Consider the following 26,131-nt stretch of genomic DNA (forward strand, 5'->3'; position numbering starts at 1 on the left):
TTCTACATCTCTGAGGAATCACCACACTGTCTTCCACAATGGTTGAACTAACTTCTCAACAGTATAAAAGCATTGCTATTTCTCTGCAACCTCACCAGCATCTGAGATTATCTGATTGGATTAGTTGGAGATTAGATAATATGAAGTGTCATTATTGGGCAACGTTTTGTGGCAACCACCTCGTAGCCTACTGGTCTGCCTTCATTTCCTTATGGAAGTTGGCTTTTGAAGTAGGATAATTCCTCACTGTGCAAATCTGACCCACACATTGCAGGACATTCGCATCTGTCGTCCTGGCACTAAATGCCAATGTGCCTTCCCTGTTTAGACATTGTGATAATCATCCCTTCTTCGTTTCCAAAATAGACTCTGGGCATGTTAGACCTTCAGGCTCTCCTGGATTCTTCTTTGAAAGGGGAACAAAGAGAAAGGCTTTTACCTCACAACTATAATAGGAATTTAGCTTAAATTTTTCTTTAAACATTCTGACCTGAAAGCATACTTTGAAACATATAACTGAGGAGAGCTCTAATTTTTCTTAGTGTAACACTACTGCAGAGAGGAAAATAAACCAGGTCCATTGTGATATGTGATTCTATGTTAATAACATACCCATGTTTTAAATTGTTGTAAAACAGTTTCTTGGTCTCTAAATTTTATTAAGAATCTACTGAAGCCAGGAGCAGTGGCTCATTCCTGTAATCCCAGAACTTTAGGAGGCTAAGGCAGGGATTCACTTAAGCTCAGGAGTTTTGGGAGGATCACTTGAGCCTAGGAATCCTATTTAGGCTGCAGTGAGCTGTGATCACCCACTGCACTTGAGCTGGGCGACAGTGAGACCCCGTCTAAAAAAAAAAAATTCCACTGACTTAATTGGAGCATTCATCTGTCAGTAGGTCTGTAATCTATAGCAGCCACCACAATGTAAGATTTGAAAAATACTACTCAAGAATTGAGTTATAGGCCTGGTAAAGTGGCTTATCCCTGTAATCTCAGCACTTCGTGAGACAGGAGGATCGCTTGAGCCTAGGAGTTCAGGACCCATCTAGGTAATATAGAGATATCCCATCTCTACAAAAAGTTAAAAAATTGAAAAAGAAAATAAAACAATTGAGTTATAAGCCAAGCATTTTTTGAATTCTGATTTCTAACCTTAATTTTGCATTTGACATAAGCATTAGCTGAAACAGGCCACTTTATAATTGATACTTTACAACTTCTAAAAACTACTTGAGTAATAATGTACTTTTGGAAACAGGAACACTAAAACCTAGGCAAGATCCTTTAGCCATATTAAAATTAACAAGAATATCAGAAAACACCTTGAGCACCCAGGCTTAAATCTATGAAGGAAACCATTTCAAAAGATGAGTGTAACTAAAGGACAGAGAGTTCTTACGTTGTCCCATGCTCCTTCTAGGTAAAATTAAAGATGATGTCACCTTTAATTCATGCAGAACTAGCACTACCTCTCCAGAGGCATTTGAAAAAAATATGAGGTGCTTTTGGTTGTCATAATGACTGGGAAGGAGAGTTCTATTGAGATTAGTGTTTGAGAGCCAGGGTTACTAAATCTTGTTCAATATGCAGAACATGAGATAAAAGAACAGTCCTGCCTGAAAGCCAATAGTGCCTGCATGAAGAAACACTGTTATGCATTTAACAGAGATAAACTCAAGTCCCACTGCCTGGGGAAAAGAGCAAGTTAGTCATCTGTCTCTTGACATCAAGATTGAGCACCTTGTTATCAGCCAGGTGCAAATGAGACCCAGAGATGCTGTTCACATGTCTAGTAAGTTTCTCCCTGCTCTGGGTTATTTTCTCTCATTTACAAAGAGGGTATCAATATGTGGTAAATTATTTACACTGCAATATCTCACAAATAGGGTAGAAATCCTTTGCAAACAGGGTTAGGGAAAATCTTTAAATATATTCTTTTGAAATGATGCTTTTTTTTCTCTCTCCCTGATCTCATTCCCTCTCCTTCCAAGTATTCTCTGTGTTTAACCACTGGACATCTAGATGAGAGTAACAACCTCCAAATAGCTACTTCTTCAGGCTAATTTCTCCTCTATCCAATTCAGCCGCTCTCTCCAACTAGTGTTAGACATTCCCTAAACATCGCTTTTCCCACATTGCTTTTCTACTCAAAAATCTTCTAGGAGCTTCTATGTCATCTCACATTACACTTTCATTGTTATACCAAAATGTATAAGGTACAACAGTGTCTTTTCTATCTTTGTATCTTCCATGTTGTTATATAACGAAGTGTCTGACACATAGATGCTGAACATATATTTGCTTAATTACTATACATTAAAATCTTGGTTAACTTTCAAGACTTATGACCAAACGTTTTTTAAAGCTGTTTTGCTTCCTACTTAATTCCAAGTCTTTATTAATTTTCTCTTTTGTATTTCTACAATATTTCTAGAGCAAAGAATAGAACATTTAATTTGCTATTTTCATAATTTGTTACTATTGCAATCTTTTTCTGCTCAATTAATTAGATTATAAACTGCATACTGTTGAACATAAAGCTAAGCAAATGGTAGCAACACTCCGACAGGGCCACAGATAATTGTTTATTGCTTGCTGAGAACAATTCCACAGTTGTTTTACCAAATTCCATCATAATGTATAATGAGTATTTGGGGCTTATAGGTCATTTTATGATGTACCTGGAGTTATAGTATAACCTAATCCTTAATACAACAATATGAGGCTTGTCATAGACTATAGGAGAAGACTGTAGAGTTAATGGAAGTCTACTACCATAGGCCAGGAACTTCACAACAGACCTTTCAGTGAAGAAATATGGAAAAGATAAAGAAGCAGAGCTGGAAAGATAGTGTTATCAAATTGTATTAATTTATATGTAATGAATCCTTCACTTCTGAATTAGCCTTTGCATCTAGCTAATCCCTGAACATTCATTTATTTTCAATGTACAAGAAAGTACTCCGTAAAATACTGCTTCTAAATCTGAAAAGCTTCAAATAGTCTACAGTTCACAATTTCTTTACATTTATAGGTATGGATATGACATGCAAATGTTTTTATATAGTATTTAATCAAACACCTTTACTCCTTAATCTCATATCCAAAGGAGCTGAGATTAAAGAGTAAATCCCCAGCATTTTTCAGAAACAGTACCAGCCCTAAGAGCACGAAGCCTTTAAAAATATTTCCATACATTATTTCTTTTATTCCTTTTAATCCTTTTTAAATAAAGAGAGGAAAGCACTTATCATCTCCATTCAGTTACACAGAATTGGAATGCTGCTATGTGACAGAAATCATCACACTAATGCACAGATATTGAAAGTCAAGCAACTTTGGTCTAGGCTGAATTGAATTAAGTCTTGACCTTGTAAACATTTCCATTGGAGGTAGAACATACACATTTGACTTTTTGTCAAATAAGGGATAGTAAACAATGATTCTGAGATCCTAATAAATTAAAGGTATTGTAAAGACATTAAATATACTTTTTTAAAGAAACCAAAGACAAAAGGGCACACAGATGTTTAATAAATTAGAAAGTGAAATGTAAGTCTTCATAGTTGAAATGTTTGCATCTTTAAATCTTCGCTGGTTTTATTTGATAATTTTTGAAACCATGATTAATAATGAGCTCACATTTTAAACTCTTAGTATGCATGGTAAACTCTGCAAGTATCTCCATTCACTATGGAGTTGTCCACAGTACCAGCGACTTAAAAACAATGTCAGTCACTGCATATTCATTTTTCTTTACTGTCATGGAAGTCTGAGTGAATAAGGATATTTGCACTGTAGAGATATTTTTTAAAGTTTCAGCACCCCTTCTGCATTGGTGGTTTAAGTGCCTCCAGCTGCTGTTCCCATGAACACGGTGTTGATAGGTGGTAAAGAGGACACCATTTCTCTACTGCTTGTTCCATGGGAGTCCAGGGTTTCTTGAGCTGGATACTGGTTGGAAGTTCCATACATACATTGGGATGAGGAAGAAGGAATTGGGGTTTGCAAACTGGAAGCTGTAAGGGAAAATATAATCAGCAATTGAAAATTTATTGACGCTTTCTTTTCTCTGCAAATGCCACTCATTTTAGTTCTCTGTATTTATTTATGCACATAGCACACACACCCATTCTAAATTTGAGTTTGTGTGGTTTACCAGAGCAGTCATCTTTTCTTCCATTTTTTCCCCACTTGCTATTCTCCCAGAAATTATTTCCTCTACATATTTCACAAAGAAAACTCAATTTCAACTTAAGTGCTACCACCAAAATATGTCCTCCAAACCTACCTCCTCTTTCCATCTGCACTTTCACAGTTGCAGTTCAAACCACTATCTTTTCTTTCCTCGACCAACACACCAACCTCCTGACTGGTCCCATGATCTCCACCTTTGTCTCACCCATTCACCCTCCCAAGAGCAGCCAGAATGATGTTGCTGAAGTGTAGATCAAACTTCCACTTGTCTCAAATGCCATAGTGGCTTCCCATACCCTTGGAATATGATCCAGGCTTCTTACCTTATGTAGATGGGTCCCTGCCTTTTGATTTATTTTGCTCTACTCTCTCCTTCACTCAACATGCTTAAAACACACTGGCCGGGTCTCTTGCCCATTGATCTTTTCAAATTTATTCTGATTTCAGTGGTTCTGCATTTACTGCTTCTTCTGCCTGGAACTCCTCCCTCAGATCTTCACATCTCTGCCTCTTTCTCATCACTCAGCTTTCAACTCAAATGTTTCTGCCTCAGGATTCCTTTCTCAGCTATCCTACTGAAAGCAGCTCCTCCTTTACTGTCTGTCATTTTATCCTACTTAATCAAGTTCAGAGTACTTGGCATTATCTTTTTAATGCATTTGCTCATATATTTATTGCCTTACTGTCCCTCTACTAGAATGTAAACTTCTTACAGGCGAGAACTATGGCCTGATCACCGCCATATCCTCACATCTAGGATGGAGGCTAGCTCCTAGTAGGGTCTCAATAAAATTCACTACCTGGCTCACTAGCTCTGTATTTCCCTCACATATGGTTGCTGCCTTCTTGCTGACATGACATGCTCTCTGTCACTAAGAACCAGGCTTTATAATTAAGAAAACCTAGAGCTGAACTCAGTTCTCCTTGCACCACTTATCTACTTATTCTATCCCCTCATTTTACCCTGCAGCACACTTTGCAATCTACTTGTAAGCCAGCCCTGATCAACTAAAGCTTAGAATCCACGCTACTCTTAACCTACGTTTCGTCAAAGCTTTCACTATCTCTTCAAGTAAATAGAACTAATAGTAACAATAGCAACGCAGTATATTTTAGTCCCATGGTGAGAAAACTTCCTGAAGTGGAATTTTCTGCTTCATTAGAGTAACCTAGAAGCAACGACCATTTGCAGATAGCAAGAGATGAGCTGCTAGATTCTGCTCAGGGAGCATGTGTGACAGTGACAGGAAGAGAAGGAGTACTTCCTATTGAATTATTGGAAAGGTACACTGAGTGAGGAGAGATGGAATTGATTTCATTTTCCCTTAGGCTCTGGTTGTGTGTCAATGCCCTTTACTTTTGCTAGTCTGAAATCAATTTCATTGGAAGATTTTAACCATCTCATATAAACATTAACACTCTGCCTTGATACTTAGTGAGTGTATACTGGCCCTATGAAACATTATTAGTAATTTTAGAAACTAAATATATAGTGACTAAATCTATGTTATAAGTAATAACATACTAATTAATTGTTTATAGCCTAAATGTATGTATAGATTTGGTTTTTACTCCATTTTCCACTCACTGATTTATTGAGTTCCTACTGTGGCAGATATTTTGCTAGGTGCTGATGATGCATTTAGCACAAGTTGCAGAATTTCCTCATAGATGAGGATTAAGGAAAGTAACCTTTTTGGAAGAAGATTCCAGGAGGCTTCATGGCAAGCACACCATTTTTCTTATTTTTACTTAAATGATGTGTTGGAGACCAATAAAAATAGCAACACTTTCGAGAGAAGTGTTGAATCACATTTCACATAATGAGAAAGTGATAGTAGCACCCATCACAGGACACCAGCTTTTTTTTAAACATGGAGTGACTTTTGGATACTGATGGAGATCATGAGGTCCAAAGATATTTCTTGGCGCTATAACTGGGTCCACCACTAATCAAGAACGAGAAAAAGATATTATTACTGCCCTTATAAAACTTACAGTTTTTAGACTGCATTTGACAGGTCATATTAATTTTTGCATACTTAATAGATACCAGCTAATTTTTTTGTAAAAAATAACAGATCTAGAAGTTGGTTTCATAATAGAGATATACAGAATAAGAAATGAAAAACTGTTATTAACTGTGTAGTCAGATACAAAAAATACAACTTTAGATCCAAAGTAATAAATCAACTGTGGGAACATGCTTGCTCAGTTCACCCAGCATATCTCCCTCAAGTAACGCTGCATACCTGAGGTCAATGACTTCTTAAAATGTTTTCAAGAACTACTAAAATAATTCACCTAGGACTGGAGTTCGACATGCAACTGGAGATGATGTATCTGCATAAAACGAGCTGGTCTGTTTTCTACCACTGTCATCTAAAATGTTAAGTGGATCGTGGATGTCACTGTAGGGGGGCAGTGAGCGAACACTGCTGATGACAGAAACGTGCTGATTCACCATTGATCCGAGCCTATGGGACTCTGGGTAGTTTATGTTACTTCCATAGTATCCTGTAACAGAAAATGTTGAAAATTTGCTGTTAACTTATCACAAAGAACTTTCAGGGAAAAAAAAGTGACAAAATAATTAAGTGATACTCTAAAGATATCAGACTGCAAGTATTACATGTATATCTACATAGGCTACAGAATTGGATTTGTGCTTGCATATGGATAAGGTTTACTGTGCTGTTTTTTATGTTTATTAATACATAAGAATTGTAGCATAATACATAATTTAATACATAAGAATTGTATTAACTTTAAGACCAGATTACACCTCTGTCACATTTCCCTAATCTACATGAACAAGCTCTGCCTCTGAAGAAAGAAAAAAGCACTTTTAGCCTGTCACAAAAACACTACTTTCATGTATAGATGCATGTTTGTGGGAGACAAAGCCTGGGCTACACTTAGGAGAAAGGCACCAAAGAAACCTACACACAAAGCCTATTTTGGTGACTCAAGGTCACAGATCTCTCTACTTCCCTTAACTTCTATTGGCCTAACTGTTCTGGCCCCAATCTTTAAAATCTGCTTTTAGTTAGCAGGAAGAAATATTGTCCACTAAAAATGTTTTCAAAAGGCAGAACATTCTTCTTTGGGGCTGTTAAGGTAGGTCTCAAACACATGACTTAACTTATCTTTTTTAGCATGTGTGGTATTTAGGAGGGCAATTTTAGGCCAGAGGTGGTATCCCACACCTTTAGAAGGCACCTCAGCACTTCGGGAATCCAAGGAGAGAAGACTGGTTAACTTAGTAGTTTGAGACCAGCTTGGGCAAACATAGCGAGACTCTGTGTCTAGAGAAAATTTAAAATGTAGCCAGGAATGGTGGTGCATGCTTGTAGTCCCAGCTACTTGGGAAGCTGAGATAGGAGGATTTCTTGAGCTCAGAAGTCTGAGACTGCAGTGAATCTTAATCCTGCCAATGCACTCCAGCCTGGGCTGCAGAGCAAGAACCTGTCTCAAAAAAAAAAAAAAAAGAAAAAAAAAGGAAGAAGGGTAACTTTAATAAAGCCACAAAAATTAGGAGGTATATGTGTATGTAATAGAAATCATCTCCAAATATCTAAGACTCCATGATCTTTGGAAGCCATAAATGAAAGAACATGCTACTTAGCAGAGGTGGAGCTCAATGTCTGATTTTACCTCATTGCCATCTCAAAAACTAAGAAAAATTCTTTTAAAATGTCAATACCATTTGGTGAATTAGGAGGCAGTGTCGTTCCTTGGCAGCTGGCAGCCCCTGTGTTGCTCAGGAAATTGAAGCTTCCTGTATTTAAAAACTGCATATTGTGTGAATCCTGGGCTTGCAGGGATGGGCCATAGCTGGATGGTGGCCGGGAGTTATATTGAGAGCCTGCACAACTGCCACTGAAGAAGTCTCTTGAAAGCTGCTGTTCAGTCCAAGCCATGCATCGACCATGCTCAGTGTGATGAGGATAGAGTCCTGATGGTGGGTGGGGCTGTGCCCGAAACACAGTCTGGTAGTTAGAGCTGGTGCTATAAAAGTCATGGTTGGCTTGAGGAAGAGTAGGATAAATGGGCTCTGGGTATGTGGAGCAGTGTGATGGAGCTGACAGTACTGGGCCCACACTTGGGGGTCTCCCTGCCATTGGTCCTTGGTTAATGACACTTCCTCGGCTTGTCATGGCTGGAGAAATGGGTGGTGTCATCAGATGACCAGTATTCTGTGAAAGCTCCATTTGACCTAGAAAAAATTACCAGACGTTCTTTTAGTGTCATATTAAAGTAGATGGGCTCACATCTTTAAACAATATTCAAAAGATGTATTAATATATTGTTTTCCATCTTGCTTAATTCCTGCCCTCCAAAAACAACTAAACTGGAAAGTACCAAAAATCCAATAATTAAAAAAATATTATCACAACACATGTATGTATCACAACAGTGGAGAGTTGGAGTTGGTGACTATAGAGGAGAGTCTGGCTTCATGGTTTCTCCAGAGGTAGCATGGTGAGAGCGTGGGTATCTGCTGCTCATATTTCCCATTAATTAAAAATTGGCTGATTGTTAAACCATTTGATTTTTAGGGTAAAAAGAAAACATCACTAATGTCAAAATGGCCATGGCTTCGAAGCAGTCAATTCAAAATGTCATGCAAATACCTCTGATAAGTAATGTGATTTATGAATGCCACCAACTCTCTTGGGCCTCCAGTGTTCCATTGATAGAATTGGACACCTGAACTATAAGGCTCTTCTAGGTTTAAAATTCTGTAAATCAAATAAAGTAATGTATATAAAAAGATTTCAAAAAAGACACAAGGCAATAAGCAGATTTAAAATACTCCCAAGCAGCTTGTTCAAGCTGTCAAATATTCATTTGGACACAAAGAGAACCTTTAACAAAAAGGGAGAATTATTGTAATGATTATCCTAAAATGGCCAAATCCACTTTTTAATGGAGGAGAAATAATAAAGTCTCCTCAAAATCCAAAAATAAGCAACCCATTTTTTTTAGCTTCAAAGCATCTTAAGGATTTTATGTATACTTCATCTAATTATTTCTTCCACTTAATTAACTAATAATTTCTGATATAACTTATGGAGTGTGTCAAAACATGATACCTGTGTTAATAATAGTATTATTACTATGACTGAAAAATCATAAAAATATTATAAATCTTTATTAAAACTCAGTTAAGATCATCCTTTTTTATTGTTGGAATTCCTGGAGTGGAGGTTACGAGTTTTAAGAAAAATGAAGGAATAGACTTCTCTGAGATGTGTTGAAGCCTAAGCACTTCTCTTTAGCATACCTGTGAGCGGCATGTTGTCTGTATTCCCAGGAGGGAACGGGTGCAGAGCAGGGCCTATGCCTCCAGGTTGACTGGATGGCAGAGGGAGATAGGTTGTCTCCACATGGCTTTCATTCTTTACAGGGTCACTGGAAACCAAGCTCCCTTTATTACGGTTGGCCAGAAAGCATGAACTTGGAGAAGCAGTGAAGGCAGCTTTACTTGCATCTGGAAAACGTTTTTTAAATGGGAAATTTGAGATTTTTTTTTCTCATATTCCTGGTAGATAAACCCAAGTAAAAGAAAATGGAAATGTTTCATTGTTGAGTATTTAATCTGGAAACTCCTAAGCAATGTTTGCCATGGGAAGTGAGGCTGGCAGACCTTTGCTCTTGGCAGGGATGCTGGTATATTTTTAAGCTTCATATTTGTGGATGCAGATGTAGATGAGGAGCACAGAATAATCTACTTTGGAGTGAAGTCTTCAAAATGCAAGTTGCCCCATCCCAAATAGATGTGTTTCCTTCCTTCTCTAAACTCCTATAGAACATATCTTTACACCACTTACCTATGTAGTATACCATATGTATCCTGAATTATACTTATTTTTTGTATTATGGTCACTTCTCCAACTGCACCTAAATTCCCAGAAATTAAGATTACCAGTTTTTTATCCTTCAGAGTTTTCAGTAAAGTAGTTTTGTCTACATATCAATGAATGAAAGAAAAATAGTGCTCCAATAGTGTGAGTATATGGTAAGAATTAGTAATGACATGTTTGGAGAAAAACTCTGAGGTTGATAAACCCACTTAATATCTGCACTTACAAATTTCTGAACTTAAGATTTAAACAAAGAATATGCAAAACAAATAAGTTACCTGAATTCTTCATATACTTGTCCAATAAATTCTGTAACTCTTGCTCTTTGTCATTATTAAACTGAGTCTCCATGGCCAGGAGAATGTATTCATCGAGAAGCATGCGAATCAAATGAAAAGAACCTTGTTTATGGATGGAGAATGAGGAGAGGACAGTGTAAAATGTATAAAAAATGGAGAGAAAGAGAAGGAAAAGGAAAGAAGTCAGTTATCTTTGTGACCATCTCGCAACACTTTACAAGGAGCAACTGAAATAAACAAATACTTGTTGGACTTTAAATGACCTGCTAAGACCAACATGCTTAACTTGGGTCTCTAATCTTTCTGTGTATTGCCTGCCCTGCTCACTGTGTGTACTGTCTTGCCAGCTGTTTGGCCACTAATTACATCAAAGGAAAATACGGATAAAAGTGAGACATGCTTTATGCTTTAAGAGGGCACACATTGGAGTGTGATAAGCTTTAACTTGGGGAGAATGAGCTCTACTCTGCTCTATTTCTGTTTACTTTGTACTAAATAATTAGACAATGGCCAACATAGTCGAGAAAAGGCAAGTAAAGAGATGTCTTTTTAGTCTGAAACAAAATATTCTTAGATTTGGCAAAAACTAAAAGAGTGATTTTCAAGTGAAATATGTTCTGGAAACCTAAAATTTCTTTTAACTATTCAATAGATTTCCCAATAAAAGGATTATTTTTGTAGTAAGACCAGGCATCAATGCTGTATATTTTACAAAACCTTAAATATGGACAAGTCTATTTCAAATAATTGACAATGCATTTTGTTTATTCTTCAATACAAGTTCAATGACTTTATTTAATTCTATAGAACATTAAATAAAACAATTTAGTTAACTGTAACCTCTTTCATAATGTAAAGATTTCCTGAAATGCAGCTACCAAATGCAGAGTTACTACCCATGAGTTTAACATTATAACTACAAAATAGGAATTTCCGGAATTTTAATGAAAAAGAAGGTATTCAATTTTTTAAAAAGCTATCCTGACCCTGTTTGTCTCCCAAGTCATATAGAACAGGAAAAATGGGTCAGAAACATGAGAGTGTGTGTTCTAAGCTGCTTGTTGATTCCTGGAGTGCAGCTATATGTGTTTTCACAAAAGATGCAGGAATTTTCTGTATTGCAATGAATAATAACTTTGGAAAATAATATCTTCATTATTGTTGGTTTGTTTGTTTAACAGAGAAAATTTATCCAAGCACTGATGAAATGTAATGATAATAGCTTCTATGCATTAAGCATTTCCTGAGTGCTAGCCAGTTTGTTTTTATATGCATCATCTCAACAAAGTACCTATACAACCCTTTGAAGAGAATATTCTTCCCCTTTTTCAATGAGCAGATTGGCCTATCGCCAGAGAGAAGCAGTGTTAGGATTTAATCCTGCGTATGGTCTGATTCCAAAACCCAGGCTCATAACTACCATTTTCTCATAGTTCAATATTCAGATACAGTTTAAGAAGTGACAGTGTAACATGTTTAAAAGTCGATAGGAGATGTGACTGGGGAGCAAATGATATAATTTATTTAAGAAGAGTTTTATAAGGCACATATGTTACCAAAGCTGGATGCATTGTTCAAGGTGAGATTATGCATTACTCGAGCACCAAAAAAACTCCACTTTAACAGAAAGTCTTGAGCTCTCTTCTTTAATGACCTTCCATTTTGTTTGCTGGTCTAAAAGTAAAGGAACAAAATAAAACTATAAAATCTGTCCTCTCATTACTGCATGAATCCTATGTTAGATCAAGAGGTAAATAGACTGTCTAACAAATGGACAGATGGCATGGCATTTATTTCATCAAATAAAACTATCTGTCCAGGGATTTTAACGCTAGCCTGTCTTTGCTGACGTTTTAAGGGTAATACCTCTTTATTCAACATGGCTTTGTTTCCTAATAGAGTTAGACAACAAAATGAAATAATTTTCAAAGTATTTTTATTTTTTAATATTCCTTTGACAGAGCTTTAAAAAGAACAGAAGGTGAGGTGTGAAGGAAGGGCTATATATTTTTGTGAATGATTAACTTTGACTTCTTTGGTACTGAATAATAATCTGTTTTCCTTCCAGAAGAAAAAAGTCTCGAAAGTATAACTAGTTTCCTTGACATGGAATGGTTAACACCAACTAGCGATGGATATATTTGTTCTAATTGCTTGTTTCATGATGGATGACTAGGTTAACCAAAGAAGATGAAGAAACCCCAGAGAAAACACAAAATATTGAGCTTTTGGAATTCAGAAATGCAAATGCTTAAAACCATGTTTTCTGTCAGCATTTATAAATCTTCCTTTTTAGAAATGGGCCAGATCGTTCCAGTTTCTAAGTTTATCTTTATCTACTGATGTTACTCAGCTGTAACTTTATTGACCGATAGGGAAGGCAGGGCATCTTGTAGTCTTTGGGCAAGAAAGGAGAAATATAATGGAATCTATGTCCAATGCTCTCAAATCTTGACATATTTCTAATTTCAATAATTGGCTTACCTTATTTGTACAGCATCAAAAGCTTTTCAAAGCCTTTACACACACAGCCTGTCACCCCTCTCCCCCCAGTCAAAAAATTGTAGCCAGTTTAGCATTTACTCTTAACAAGAAATTTATTTTCTGGATCTGTCATTAAAAAGTACCTTAATAACTCTCTGTTCTACCACAGTATCCAGCCATTCAATAAAAGCCTCCACGGTGGCATTCTTCTTAAGGAGATCCTTCAGTTCTTGGAACACAGTGATAGAGTCATCTACCCAGGATAAAAAAAAAAAAAGAAAAGAAAGAAGAATATTTTACTCTACTTACAATCTAAGAGAAAACCTAAAAACTAGGAATTATGAATACTTTGATAGCATAAAAGGGAAAAACAGATAAATGTGTGAAAAGAATTAATTTCATATCTTGAAAACAGTAACAAAAAATCCTTAGTACTGTACTCTTCAATGTTTTTGTCTGTTTGTTTTTGAGACAGGATCTTCTTTTTTTTGTAGAGATAGGGTCTTGCAACGTTGCCCAGGCTGGTCTTGAACTCTTGGGCTCAAGTGATCCTCCTACCTCAGCCTCTTGGAGTGTGCCCAAAATTTTAACAAGTGTATATATCTTGGTATATATTGAAATATAGGTTTAAATATTTTATATATATATGCATATACTAGGAAAGATTACATTGTTAATGTAGTTGAATATTCACTTTGAGTCCAGTGTTTTCATTAAAGGGAACAGATTAGTTAAAAGCTAATGAATGAACCTAAGCTTGGCGATTTCCTGCTTTCCAAAATATCCTTTATCTTTAGTAAAAGTTAAGTTATTCACTGCAGTATTCAGTCATTTAGTTGAATAACTTTTATCATGTAATATTTAAAAGGAGAGTTTTAGACTATCCTTTTATTAACGAATTTAAGGTTTACTGAATCTCAAAAGGTAATACTATTTTATGTTAGGAAATAAAAAGTGGAGTTGAGATTGGTCCCTAGAGAGGAGTTCATAGTTTGTGTTCCAGTGTATAGGAGGCTGCAGATTTTGTCTTTTCAAAGACAGTAGGAGGAAAAAATAGTGGCTGTTATTCCTTAGTAATCAAGCCTAGCTGTCTAGCCACACATATTAGTTTGGTAAGCTCTGTCAGATGGTCCAAATCAGAATAGAGAGTCTGCTTTGAAAAACAATATTGTGCTGAGATACCATTTTGTTATGTATTACATACCACAGGATGACAAGATTATAAAACACATGCAAATTTGTATACATGTAACGTAAAACTGAAAGAAAACTTACAGAACTCAAAACCATTTTGATTATTTTCAGATTATTTCCATTTCATTTATTTCTGGGTAATGAGATTACAGATGACTTTTATTTTCCTCTATATTTTCTGTATTTTCCACATTAGTAATTATAATTATTTTTGATTAGAGGATAAATTTTTTAAATTAAAAATATTTTTATAAACCAGCTTATTTTATAATCAGATGTGATTTTTCAGCTCAGAACACTTTTGACAATGCAGAGAAAGATTTTTGGTTGTCTCAACTTGGGGGAGGCTGCTACTGTCATCTAATGGTTAGAGGTCAGGGATGCTGCTAAACATCCTACAACACACTGGACAGGCTCCTGCAACAGTTACCCAGCTCAAGATGTCAATGTGCTGAGCTTGGGAAACCTTGTTCTAAACAAAGAGAATGGACTTACGTTCAGTGTAGATACCAGATTCAGCGTCTGTGCTGCCTGAAATAGTAAGAAGGGCTTGAGAGCCAATGCTGTTCAAGTCAACCCTTTCAATATCAGATACCATAGAATTAACCACATGCTGGTCAAAGAGAGCTGGTCTGGCAATCTGCATAGAGAAAGTAAAGAAGACACTATGCTATATCATTTCTAATGTATCTAGAAGAAATTTTTAGCTATACGAAAAAATAGTTCCTTGAGAGGAATGTATCATAAATAACTTTTTTCTTATTTTAAAGCTAAAAGCAGCAGCGGAGACTCATGATCATCTCTGTTAAAAGTCTGAAAAATATTTTAAACTTAGAAAACAAAAATAGATTTTCTTTGTCCATGATCACAAAATGAGAATTTTTACATGTTACATTTCCTATCTGAAATTATCTCAAGCTTGCCTTTTAAAATTTAGAAGGCAAGAAACTTTCATAAAGCAAATAATCATTTTGAGGAAGGAAGGAAGAAGTATATTTTAACAATACACAAATGTGGCGTTCTTAATTTATGAATTACTTTTGTTCTCCTTATTTAAGAGAGCCATGATTAGTAGGCATTTTTAAATGTGTTGAGTTTGTGGTTTCACAATATTTAACATCACATAGGCTCATTTCTCACAACCTTAATTTGTACCACTTAGATTCACATGGCAAATAAATGTGATTGCATTCAAGTTCTTTAAATTTCAAATCGCAAAAAAGTTGCAAAGACAGTGCAGAGTATTTCCATATACTCTCCATCCAGCTTCTTATCATCTTCCATAACTATTGTATATGACCCAAATCAGGAAATGAACATTGGTACAATACTATTAACTACAGACATAATTCAAATTTCACCAGCTTTCCCACCAATATCCTTTTTCTGTTATCGCAATCGCTTTTCGGTCTCACATTGCATTTAATCGTTGTCTACTTAGCTTCCTTCAATCTATGAAAGTTCCTCAATCTGTCCTTATCAGAAGATTTATTTTTTTTTGATGACTCAAATGCTGTCAGCTTAGCAACCAACATACCTGAGCAAGATGTAAGAAAGATGTTTGTCGTTTCAGAGAAGACACAAATCTTCGCACAATAGGTATTTTCTTATCAGTCAGGGCTTCTGGCAAGTTTTCCAAGGATGAAACAACCCACTGTTCCCAATTTTTAGCAAAATTTCTTATGTCTGCTAATAAGCTACAAAGAAAGCTATGTGTTAAATGCTTTATTGTTAAAAATGCATTAAACAATTATATTTTAATTGACGTATGCTATTATTCTATGATTTCAAGAGCAGTACTTTTGAAGTCAGACAACCTAGGTCTGCCATTTATCGTATTTTCTTATGATATATTTTTAAATGCTTGTGGCTATGTAGTAGGTGTATATATTTATGGGGTACATGAGACGTTTTGTTATCATCTTGGTCAAAACACTCAAGCTCTTCGAACTCCACTTCAAGTACCCAATTCAGAGTACAGAATAGATATTTAAAGACTGCAATTGATAATTAAAAGATATTATTGACCAGTCTTATACCAAATATTATATAAATAAAATAATATAGAGTAAAAGGTAAATAAAAAGTAAAATTTGTTTTATCAAGCAACATCTATTTATGGAGCACAAACTATGTCCAGTCCTATATGAATTTGTACCCTCAAAGTACTAAATTTTATCAGTTCATTAGACTTTGTTTTTGGAGAAAAATTTGGCTTTTTTTTTTTTCAGAATTCTATTGTTCTTACATTGCAAAGTTTTTTTGAAAAATCTTTAGGTGTTGTTTCAATAAACTATTTGAGATTTTATTCCTTAGTTAAAAGAAGGCAATAATTTCATCATGCCACTTTCTGATTTTCTAATTAAGACTAAAGGTAATAATAAAATGTAATAATTTCTCCTATAGTTTTTATTACTGTGGTTTTCCATCAATTATCTTTTTTATCATAATCAAGCTAGTTTCCATTGAAACATTTCTTGAAGGTCAATGGTGCTTAATTATCTGTTTTTCACTTTAGCAGCTCCCAAAGGTATTGAAGGATTGTTTCATCCATTTTGTTTATTGAGGCCCAACTATAAGACATATCTCTTCCAGCAAATACAGAGGGACAAAAGTAGAAAAATAGACTTCTTGATAAATGAATAAATGGCTACTTAATGTTTTCTTCTAATATAACGTATAAAGTTAAATCCTATACTAGAAAATGCTCATGTTTTATTAACTGAACATACCTTTCAGGCATTTCTTGCATTGTTGCAGGAATGAGAACATCTGTAAGAACCTTAATCATAGGAAAAGAGGTTAATACAAAGCTTTACTTAGTATTTCTATAGAAAGACATATTATTGCTCGACTACTCCTTATTCCTAGCTTGCTAGAGAATCATATGTTAACTCCTTTCTGAGAGTTATAATTTTATTTCTAAAATGAATGTATGTATGAGTTGTGTGTGAGTATGAAAATAAAACAAGAAACAGTATTGTATATGTATGTGCTCAGTATGTTAATTACCAATGGATTGGTCCATGGTAATCATATACTGTTTTTGATGAAAAGTTGACCACTTTCAGAGGTAAAAGGAAGATTTTGCAGAAGTGCATTTTACACTGTTCTACTTACAGAGCTTACTGTGCCTCTCCTGGTCCACCATGAAAAGGAGAAACCAGGTTCATTTAAAGATACTTAAAGTCAGGATTTTAGTGTTAGACTAAAAAATATATATGATTTAAAGGGAAAAGTATATTTTAAAATTATTTCTTGGACAAGCTGAATGATGGTCCAAAAGCTTTTCTCTGATGGAAACGTGTGTGCATGAGCCCAGGTCTTTTCTTACACTCACTCATGGAGCTGTTTCCTCTCCTGTTTTGGGAGCTCTGTCTAGTGTTAAGCAATACAGACAATTCATGCAAATTAAACCATTTTTCTCTAAATGGTGGCATTCATATTCAATCCAGAAAAAAAAAAAAAAACAAGATAATCCTTATTCTCCTTTGAACCTTCTTCAGCTTTAACTTGAACTAAAGGCAGAAAATATATTGTATTTTATTCCTGCTTTCTCCCATCCCGTGATGAGGAAGTACTAGACAGCGGATAAAAATATGAGCTCTCTTATTCAAGCTGTCTCATTAGTTCTTGGTCTGCATGGGGGTTTCTGGACTTAATTTACCTATAAATAGTTTCTGCTTTACTTTTCTGCAAAGCTGAGAATCTGATAGTGGCAACTAACTTAGAAGGATTCTATTTTCTAAATGTTTAACAGGGTCCAGCTTGGGTTTTCTTGCCAACACAGATTATTTTTTAAAAGGAAAGCTTTTGTTTTTCCTTATGATAAGTTAACAGATAAATGTAAGCAAACTCACTTTAAAGTACACACATTGCAATATAGTTTTATCCGTCAGCTTAGACCTTGTAGCCACCAGGGAAGAGACTGTCAGGAATTAGTGTCTTTCTGTCTCCCATTAAATGTCTGGCTAGAAGGACAATCAGTTTGTCTTTATTTAGGATGTCTTCAATATCCTTCTGTAGATACTTAGGAACTCTTATTTGGTTTGAGAAGAGATTTAGACATTAATGCATTAAAGTTAGAGGTTTTTGAGATTTTCAAATTATTAATCTCAGGAGGGTGCCTAACTCTGCTATTTGCCAAAACACTGGCATTATGGGAAGTAAATCCATTACGTTATTTTAATATGAAAACATCTTAGAGACTTAATAAAATTTAACTAAGTTTTCACATATTAATAACTGTATCACATATAGATTCATTATTAGCTGTAAAAAGAAATTGAGTTTGTTTCACTTAATGTAAACTACAATTAAAACATATACACTATTAAATATGCACTATTAAATTGCTAGCTTTCTCATCAGAAAAAAATTGATAGTGTATCTCCACCATGAATAACACATTTACTGAAAATATATGGCAAGAATTTAGATAGAATGCTATGTAAAGAAATAAGTGGATCATTTAAAGACATCCAAAGTGCTTACCTTATATAGAATTGAGTCACAAACACAGAAAATATCAATGATAACAGGATTTTCGAGCAGGGGAAGAAGATGGTCAGGCATTCCTTGCCAAAAGTGTAATAAAAAATGCTGGATCTAGTTGCAGAGTAAAAAGTATGTTAAGATTTTTTCTTTAACATGAACTTGTTAAGAACAGAACATGAAAGTATATATAGCAGGGTCAACAAAGCATTCTTTGTTATTCTTACCTCTTCAAAGTTCCCATTAATTGCATTGTCCAGGATACACTGGCAGTGAGTTTTGTACATCATTATGAGCGTATCAACCTATTTCGAGGAAGAAAAAGCTTAACCAAAGCAACATTTTAAAAAACACTGCCTTTACTTGTTAATTTGTTCAACACACATTTTTTTAAAGATCCTATTATAACCAAGCAGTATGCTCAAGGCTAAAGACTCAAAAATTAAGGCAAAATCCTTATTTCAAGGACCTTACTGCCTTTGAAGGAATAAAAGCAAACAAATGGACAACTACAGTGTAGTATGATAAGAACAATGAAAACGGTAATTGTTCAGAATACTATGGGCCAAAATAACATCCTAGTTTTATGCCTACTAAAAAATTAAATTTTTAAATAAATTTTTTAAATTTAATTTTTGGGTAAATAAAGTAGTAAAAGTAGTAAAAAAGATTTGGGTGAATAAACATAAAGTAGTAAAATACATCAAATCTTCGCACAGTTTTCTGAAGTGGATGCTTGGAGCAGTATGGCATAATGGTTTCCAATTTTGGTTCCGGAGTCAGCTCAACCTGAGTGCCACCTTCACTGCACTACTTACCAGGTATGACTGCAAAAGTTGCTTTGTCTCTGAGCGTCAAGATTTTTAAGTAGGTAGCAATAACATATTATATGGTGTTAAGAAAATCAAATCAAATAAAATGTGATACATATGGAACAGTACCTGGCACCCAGTAAGACCATACTAAACATTATCTAGAATTAGTAGTAAAAATGATGCATTTTCCAAAAAAAAAAAGTTCAAACATTGAATGTCTATTATAAAAAGTCTCTATTTCCAAGTTACCATGGATATTTGCATAGCATAGTTTAAAAAGTTTTAAGTATATTCTAAAATTTGCAATGGGTAATATTCTGGCAACTTAATAACATTCAAACTAAAACTTACTTCACGTGTCAGAAATTTCCCTACCTGTTGCCGGTTACATGTTCTATGTGAAAAGAAACAATGTTTAGAGGTTAAGTATGTGAGCTTTGCTTTCGGATTACCTGGATTTCAATCTCAGCTCTAATTTGACACTTACTAGTTATTACTAGTTATATAACGTTAGGCACGCTACTTGATATTTATGTGCTTTAATTTCCTCATGTCTAAAATTGACATGATAATAACAGTAGCTATAAAATAGGTTGCTAGGAAGACTAAATGAATTAACAAATATAAAGTGTTTGGAATAATCCATAATACATATTAAGAAATTGATGGATGTCAGCTATTTTGATTCCAATAGCATCTAGAGTGGTGGTGGTGATGGAGGTGTCCTATCCTAACCCTTTGCATTTCCCTTTATTCCTACAACCCAATGCACATATCTTTGTGGTTTAGCTTACAGCAGTATAACAATGACATGAATATTACTGATCCATTTGAAGGACCTGTGCTGCCTATAGAATACCTCTAGCAGGATATGTCACCATCAATGTAAATGAGACTTACTCTATACTTCAGGCAATGCTATTATATTTTCAGATTACTCCAAGTCATATTTTTAAAATGAGGATGAGTATGATGTGAAAGATGGAAGTGAAGTCCTAACTGTTGTCAAACATTAACCCTTTCTGTATATATTTAAAAAAAAAAGGAAATCAATATATCAAGGAGAGAGATCTGCTCTCCCATGTTTATGGCAGCACTATTCACAATAGCCAACATATGGAATCAACCTAAGTGCTCATCAATGGATGAATGGAAAAAGAAAATGTGGTATATACACAAAGGAATATTATTCATCCATAAAAAATAAAATCCTCTCATTTGCAGCAACATGGATGGAACTGGAGGGCATTGTGTTAAGTAAAATAAGCCAAGCATAGAAAGACAAATATCACATGCTGTCACTCATATGTGGGACCTAAACAAGTGGATCTTATGAAGGTACAGAGTAGGCTCATGGTTATCAGAGGTCGGGAAGAGGAGGGGGAGAGGAAAATAAACAGAAGTTGATTAATGGGTACAAATACACAGTTTGGTAGAAGAAATAAGATCTAGTGTTTGATAGATCTATAGGGTGATAATAGCTTACAATAATCTATCGCATATTCAAAGTAATTAGAAGAGAACAATTCAAATGTTCCTAGCAAAAAGAAAAGACAAATATTTAAGGTGATCAATAACCCAATTACACTGATTTATCCATACAAATTATATGAGCATATTAAATTATCACATGTGCCCCAAACTATGTACATCAATTCTGTATCAATAAATTCTTTTAAAATTAGTCCTTTGAGTCCTGAAATCTATTAAAGTACAAGTACGCCTTTATCTTCACAAGTCTTTCTATTGTTATAAAATTTATTGCTTTTTATACAAATCATCAAAAATTTTTAATCTTTTTTTTTTATTATTACACTTTAAGTTCTGGGGTACATGCGCAGAAAGTGCAGGTTTGTTACACAAGTATACACAAGCCATGGTGGTTTGCTGCACCCATCAACCCATAATCTACATTAGCTATTTCTCCTAATGCTATCCCTCCTGTTGCTCTCCACCCCTGGCAGGCCCCATGTGTGATGTCCCCCTCTCTCTGTCCAACTCCCACTTATGAGTGAGAACATGCAGTGTTTGGTTTTCTTTTCTTGTGTTAGTTTGTTGAGAATGATAGTTTTCAGCTTCATCCATGTCCCTCCTGCAAAGGACATGAATTCATCCTTTATTATGGCTGTATACTATTCCATGGTGTATAAGTGCCACATTTGTTTTATCCAGTCTATCATTGATGGGCATTTGGGTTGGTTCCAAGCCTTTGTTATTGTGAATAGTGCCACAATAAATATACAAGTGCATATGTCTTTATAGTAGAATGATTTATAATCCTTTGGGTATATACCAAGTAATGGGATTGCTGGGTCTAATGGTATTTCTAGTTCTAAATCCTTCAGAAATTGCCACACTGTCTTCCACAATGGTTGAACTAACTTAATTTGTTTATTTAATACTTACATAGTCTTAGAGCAATAAATTTTAATTCTAGTGTACTTTGCATTCTTTGTAAACATAATCTTAGTCAATTTTCTGAGAATAGACATTATATTAGAGAGGGCAGGAGCAGAGGAAAAACTTAGCTCCACTAAAGACAGTGAGCATGTTGTGGGGGAGGCAATTGCCTCGAGAGACACTATGAGTAGCAGGCCCCTGGATTCAGTCAATACCTTTATGGGGTTAGCTTTTCACTGGGCAGCATCTATTTCTTCTGTCTTAAAGAAGCAAGTGCTGGCTGGGCACGGTGGCTCATGCCTGTAATCCCAATACTTTGGGAGGTCAAGGCAGGTGGATCACTTGAGGTCAGGAGTTTGAGACCAGCCTGGCCAATGTGGAGAAATCCTGTCTCTACTAAAAACACAAAAATTAGCCAGGCATGATGGCAGGTACCTATAATCCCAGCTACAGAGGCTGAAGCAGGAGAATCACTTAAACCCTGGAGGCAAAGGTTGCCGTGAGCCAAGATCACGCCACTGCACTCTAGCCTGGGCAACAGAGCGAGACTCTGTCTCAAAAGAAAAAAAAAAGCAAGTGCCTTAAGTGTTTAATTTTAGTCCCACCACACTTTCTAGGAACTGACAAATTACTTGAGAAACTTGGCTAGTGGCAAAGAAGGTGAAAGAGCTAAATTGTCCTCAAAGAAGGGTGTCAGTCCCTGGCTTTCATGATGGAGTCCACTGGGAATAAACCTAGAAACCAAGGGTTATAAAAGCGCCTTGATACCTGAGTGATAAATGATCTACAGACTAGCCTTTCAAATTGGCAGGAGGACAGGAGAGAAACTGAAGTAAACTATTGGAGCCTGTTTTTTACTTCTCCTTTCTTCTTTGTTGCTCGCCTTTTTGGTCCCCTCCCCCACCAGGTATATTTAAACCATAAACATCTTCACGGTAAGTTTGCATGGAAGCAATCCTCTCCACAAAAGTAACCCAATAATACCCTCCCTCAAAAGACCGAGATCCCCCTGATTTCCACAGGAATCCTCACAAACTGCCACATGTTAGCATTTACTGGGGGTTTCTCAAATATGAACTCATCACATGACACATTACATCTATAAGGTAAAAATTATGTAATAACCTTGAGAAATGTAATGGGAGAGACCAGTCAGAAGTGAACATAGTTCAAGAGACTCCCTTGGATTTGGCATCTGAGAATTACCTTCAATACATTGCCCATTCTTTTTTTAAGGATATATTTTACTTTTTTTTTCAACTTTTATTTTAGATTCAGAGGGTACATATGCATATTTGTTACATAAGTACACTGAGAGATGCTGAGGTTTGGAATACAAATGATTCAATTACCCAGATACTGAGCATAGTACTCAATAGTTAGTCTGTCAACCCATTTCCCCCTCCCCCTTCCCCAGCAGTAGTCCCCAGTGTCTACTGTTGCCATTTTATGACTAGGGATACTCAATGTTTAGCTCTCAATTATATGTGAGAACGTGTAGTATTTAGTTTTCTTCTACTGCATTAATTTGCTCATGTTAATGGCCTCCAGCCACATCCACATTGCTGCAAAAGACATGATTTCACTCTTTTTAAAGAAAGTTTTGCCTGCTCTTAACTAACAGAGTATGGGTGTCATCAAAATGAACCCTGTAAGTTACTATGTATCTCTACTTACATGCCAATAAATTTTTTTAAATCAATATACTACCTTGACTTCCTTTCTATAAAAAGCCCATTACTAAAGTAATGCATCTGGACATTAGTTAATCATATTCCTTTATCTTAGCACCTCAGAAATATGAACTGACTGAATACACTGTAAAAGACATGTTCTTCAAATGCTAATGAAATATATGCTTTGGTTGAAACAAAAATGTATAAATAATTATGCTGTAATTTAATAATGGTCCCTGCTACTAAGCAGCCAACAGATCCCCAACAAATGACTCTAGAAGAACAGAAATAGAAGATTTAGCTTACACGCTGTTACATAAACATTGAAAAGTCATATTGAGAATTATTTATAAACTGAACCCCAATGAAAAGAATTCTTTCTTAACTTGGAAAAATGCAAATGTAAGAGAACATAGAATTTGAGAATTACGGAAAGTTTGTGCTCACCTAGCATAGTCCTGGCATTCATCTAGATACCTCCCCCTCAGTGCTAGAAACAGATTCTGTCCTAGAGAAGTGCTTGATGACTACTTACTTAAATAAAATGGAGATAACTGAAAACATAAAACTTTTAGCTAAAGACAGCGTAAGTGACAGACACATTCTATGATTTTCTTCCTCAATAGAGCTTTAAATAAAAAGTAGTATTTAGTCCTTTAAAGTTTATTTTACCACCCTCTGATTACACACTATCATGGAGATGGTAAATAATTAATTGAAAGTGTTGATGTTAACAAAAGTTTGTCCCTCCTATAAATCAGTCAATTATGTTTGATTATGCAGATTTCTTATCACTTCCTGCAGTGCCATGAAATTCCCAGTAAACTGACATATGGAGCCAACATATCAGAAAATCAATAGAGAAATATCTGCAATTGATACCTTGTCCTTAGAAATGCATCCTTGGTATACAAGGTGTTGAGCGCTGGGGAATTCTGGAAGAAGTGTTCCAGTTTTTGAGCTAAGCGAATATTTACGAGTGAAGCCACCCTATAATTTAGAAAAATGAAAACAAATACATCATTATCAACTATATGCTTCCAAAATACTATTCTAGTAAAATACAAATCCATAAAATTTCATTCTTCATCATCCTGCAAACCATGAGAAATTAGGAGATTTGAGTAGACTGTTTAGATTGCATAACTGAATAAACTAGGCATGTCAGCCAAATGGCTTTCAAACCTTCAATAAATAGTTTCATAGTTAGGATATTTTACTTATCAGTTTGAATTTTAGTTTTGAATATTTGTCAGTTTTCACAACTTTAAAAATTTAAGTACACATTTGCTAATGGCATACATTTAGGAAGATCTGCCTTTGGAACTATTGAAATTATTTTAACTATAAGAGGATCAGGAATTGTCAAATTCAATCTCCTTCTTCACAAATTAAGTAAATGAGATGATTAAAAGTAAATTAATTTATTCAGTCTCAGAGGTAATTACTAGTAGAATTTTCATTGGAGTCTATCTTTTGATTCTCAAGCTAGTTCACTGGACTCTTCCACATCGTTTCCTCTACCCTAAATTCAGGCATGTGTTGTTCATTCACATTTCTTGGGGAAAGCACACCTCTAGCCATTTTCAGAAAATTAGAAAAGTGACAAATAACTTATAATGCTACTGTGCTGGTATACTTACAGGAAACCCATATGGAAAGAACAAATGCACATTCATGACAGAACTGGAGCCTCAGCAAATCTGTCTCCCAGGCCATAACTGATTGTTTCTCCACTTCAAACAAAATTTTAGCAAACTGGTTTGTAATCAATAGTTTGGAGAAAGAATGAAATTATGAATATAATAAAGGGCACAAAGTGTCCCTGACATGGGAAAAATTTTGTTCTTTCCCACAGTTTTCCTTCCTTTATTTCTAGACTGCATTTCTTTGTTTATCGCTGTCCCATTAGAGATGTTTAGTAGACAAAAACTTAAGTACTGTTATAGATAGGTTGGGTTCCCATCCTGTCTTTCTAGAACTTATAATGGTAGAGCGAAAGGAACTGGGAGGACTTTTGAGTCCTTGAACACCAGATATTTTAGAAGCCCTGATTTCTTGTTGACTTATTTAATATAAGACTTAAACAAGTTTTATATTTAAAATATAGTAGAAATTCATTTTTTTAATTAGGTTTAAATTTTCAGCTTTATTAATCTCTTTTCAAGTATAGTTATTAATTTGTTTTAATTAATAACTATTACTAAATAATTATAATAAACTTATATAATAGCAGAGTTAATCTCAATCCACTCTATTTATTATAAGAAATGCTTCAAAGACCTTCAATGCTTTGGGCTTTCCATTTATGAGTACCAATTACTGCTGCACTGTCAAAGAATATCAATAAATAGAGAAAAAATGTAAAATACAAGAAAATAAATAATTTATTCCTTAGAGGAAGGAATTTATATGACAAAATAGAAAACTAACATTTGTTAGACAAGCATAATAAAAATTTACCTAAATCTTAATTTTAGAAAGGTTTGTACTTTTCACATATTTTTTTTTCTCTTGTGTGAAAAGTCATGTTTATTCTTCCCAATATGTGATTTGGTGATATGTGAAAAGAGAAACAAAGAAATATAAACCCCCCAAAATGACAATACACAGTATTATATTAAATTGAAGTTAAGAATAAAGGAATAGTCTTATTTCCATTAAAAATATATAATTAGTAATCAAAAATATTTTTACAAAGA

At 34.9% G+C, this 26,131-nt stretch overlaps 1 protein-coding gene across 1 annotated transcript in view; it reads right to left on the reverse strand.

The window, feature by feature from the left end:
• Positions 1–3,185: 3,185 nt before the first annotated feature.
• The window catches only part of RFX6 (regulatory factor X6), a 55,538-nt gene continuing 32,592 nt past the window's right edge, over positions 3,186–26,131 (reverse strand). The window contains exons 7-19 of the mRNA XM_032274964.1: positions 24,312–24,419; positions 18,766–18,843; positions 18,539–18,652; positions 16,777–16,826; positions 15,582–15,741; positions 14,540–14,684; positions 12,994–13,103; positions 11,923–12,040; positions 10,346–10,468; positions 9,488–9,694; positions 7,904–8,416; positions 6,502–6,714; positions 3,186–4,019 (exon numbers count right to left, since the gene is read on the reverse strand). Coding sequence (XP_032130855.1) covers positions 3,844–4,019; positions 6,502–6,714; positions 7,904–8,416; positions 9,488–9,694; positions 10,346–10,468; positions 11,923–12,040; positions 12,994–13,103; positions 14,540–14,684; positions 15,582–15,741; positions 16,777–16,826; positions 18,539–18,652; positions 18,766–18,843; positions 24,312–24,419 — 2,115 coding nt within the window. The 3' untranslated portion in view covers positions 3,186–3,843. The remainder of the gene's footprint in view (positions 4,020–6,501; positions 6,715–7,903; positions 8,417–9,487; positions 9,695–10,345; positions 10,469–11,922; positions 12,041–12,993; positions 13,104–14,539; positions 14,685–15,581; positions 15,742–16,776; positions 16,827–18,538; positions 18,653–18,765; positions 18,844–24,311; positions 24,420–26,131) is intronic.

Source organism: Sapajus apella, unplaced genomic scaffold (assembly GCF_009761245.1).
Source record: "Sapajus apella isolate SASKATOON/1434 unplaced genomic scaffold, GSC_monkey_1.0 scaffold6, whole genome shotgun sequence".
Lineage (NCBI taxonomy): Eukaryota > Metazoa > Chordata > Mammalia > Primates > Cebidae > Sapajus > Sapajus apella.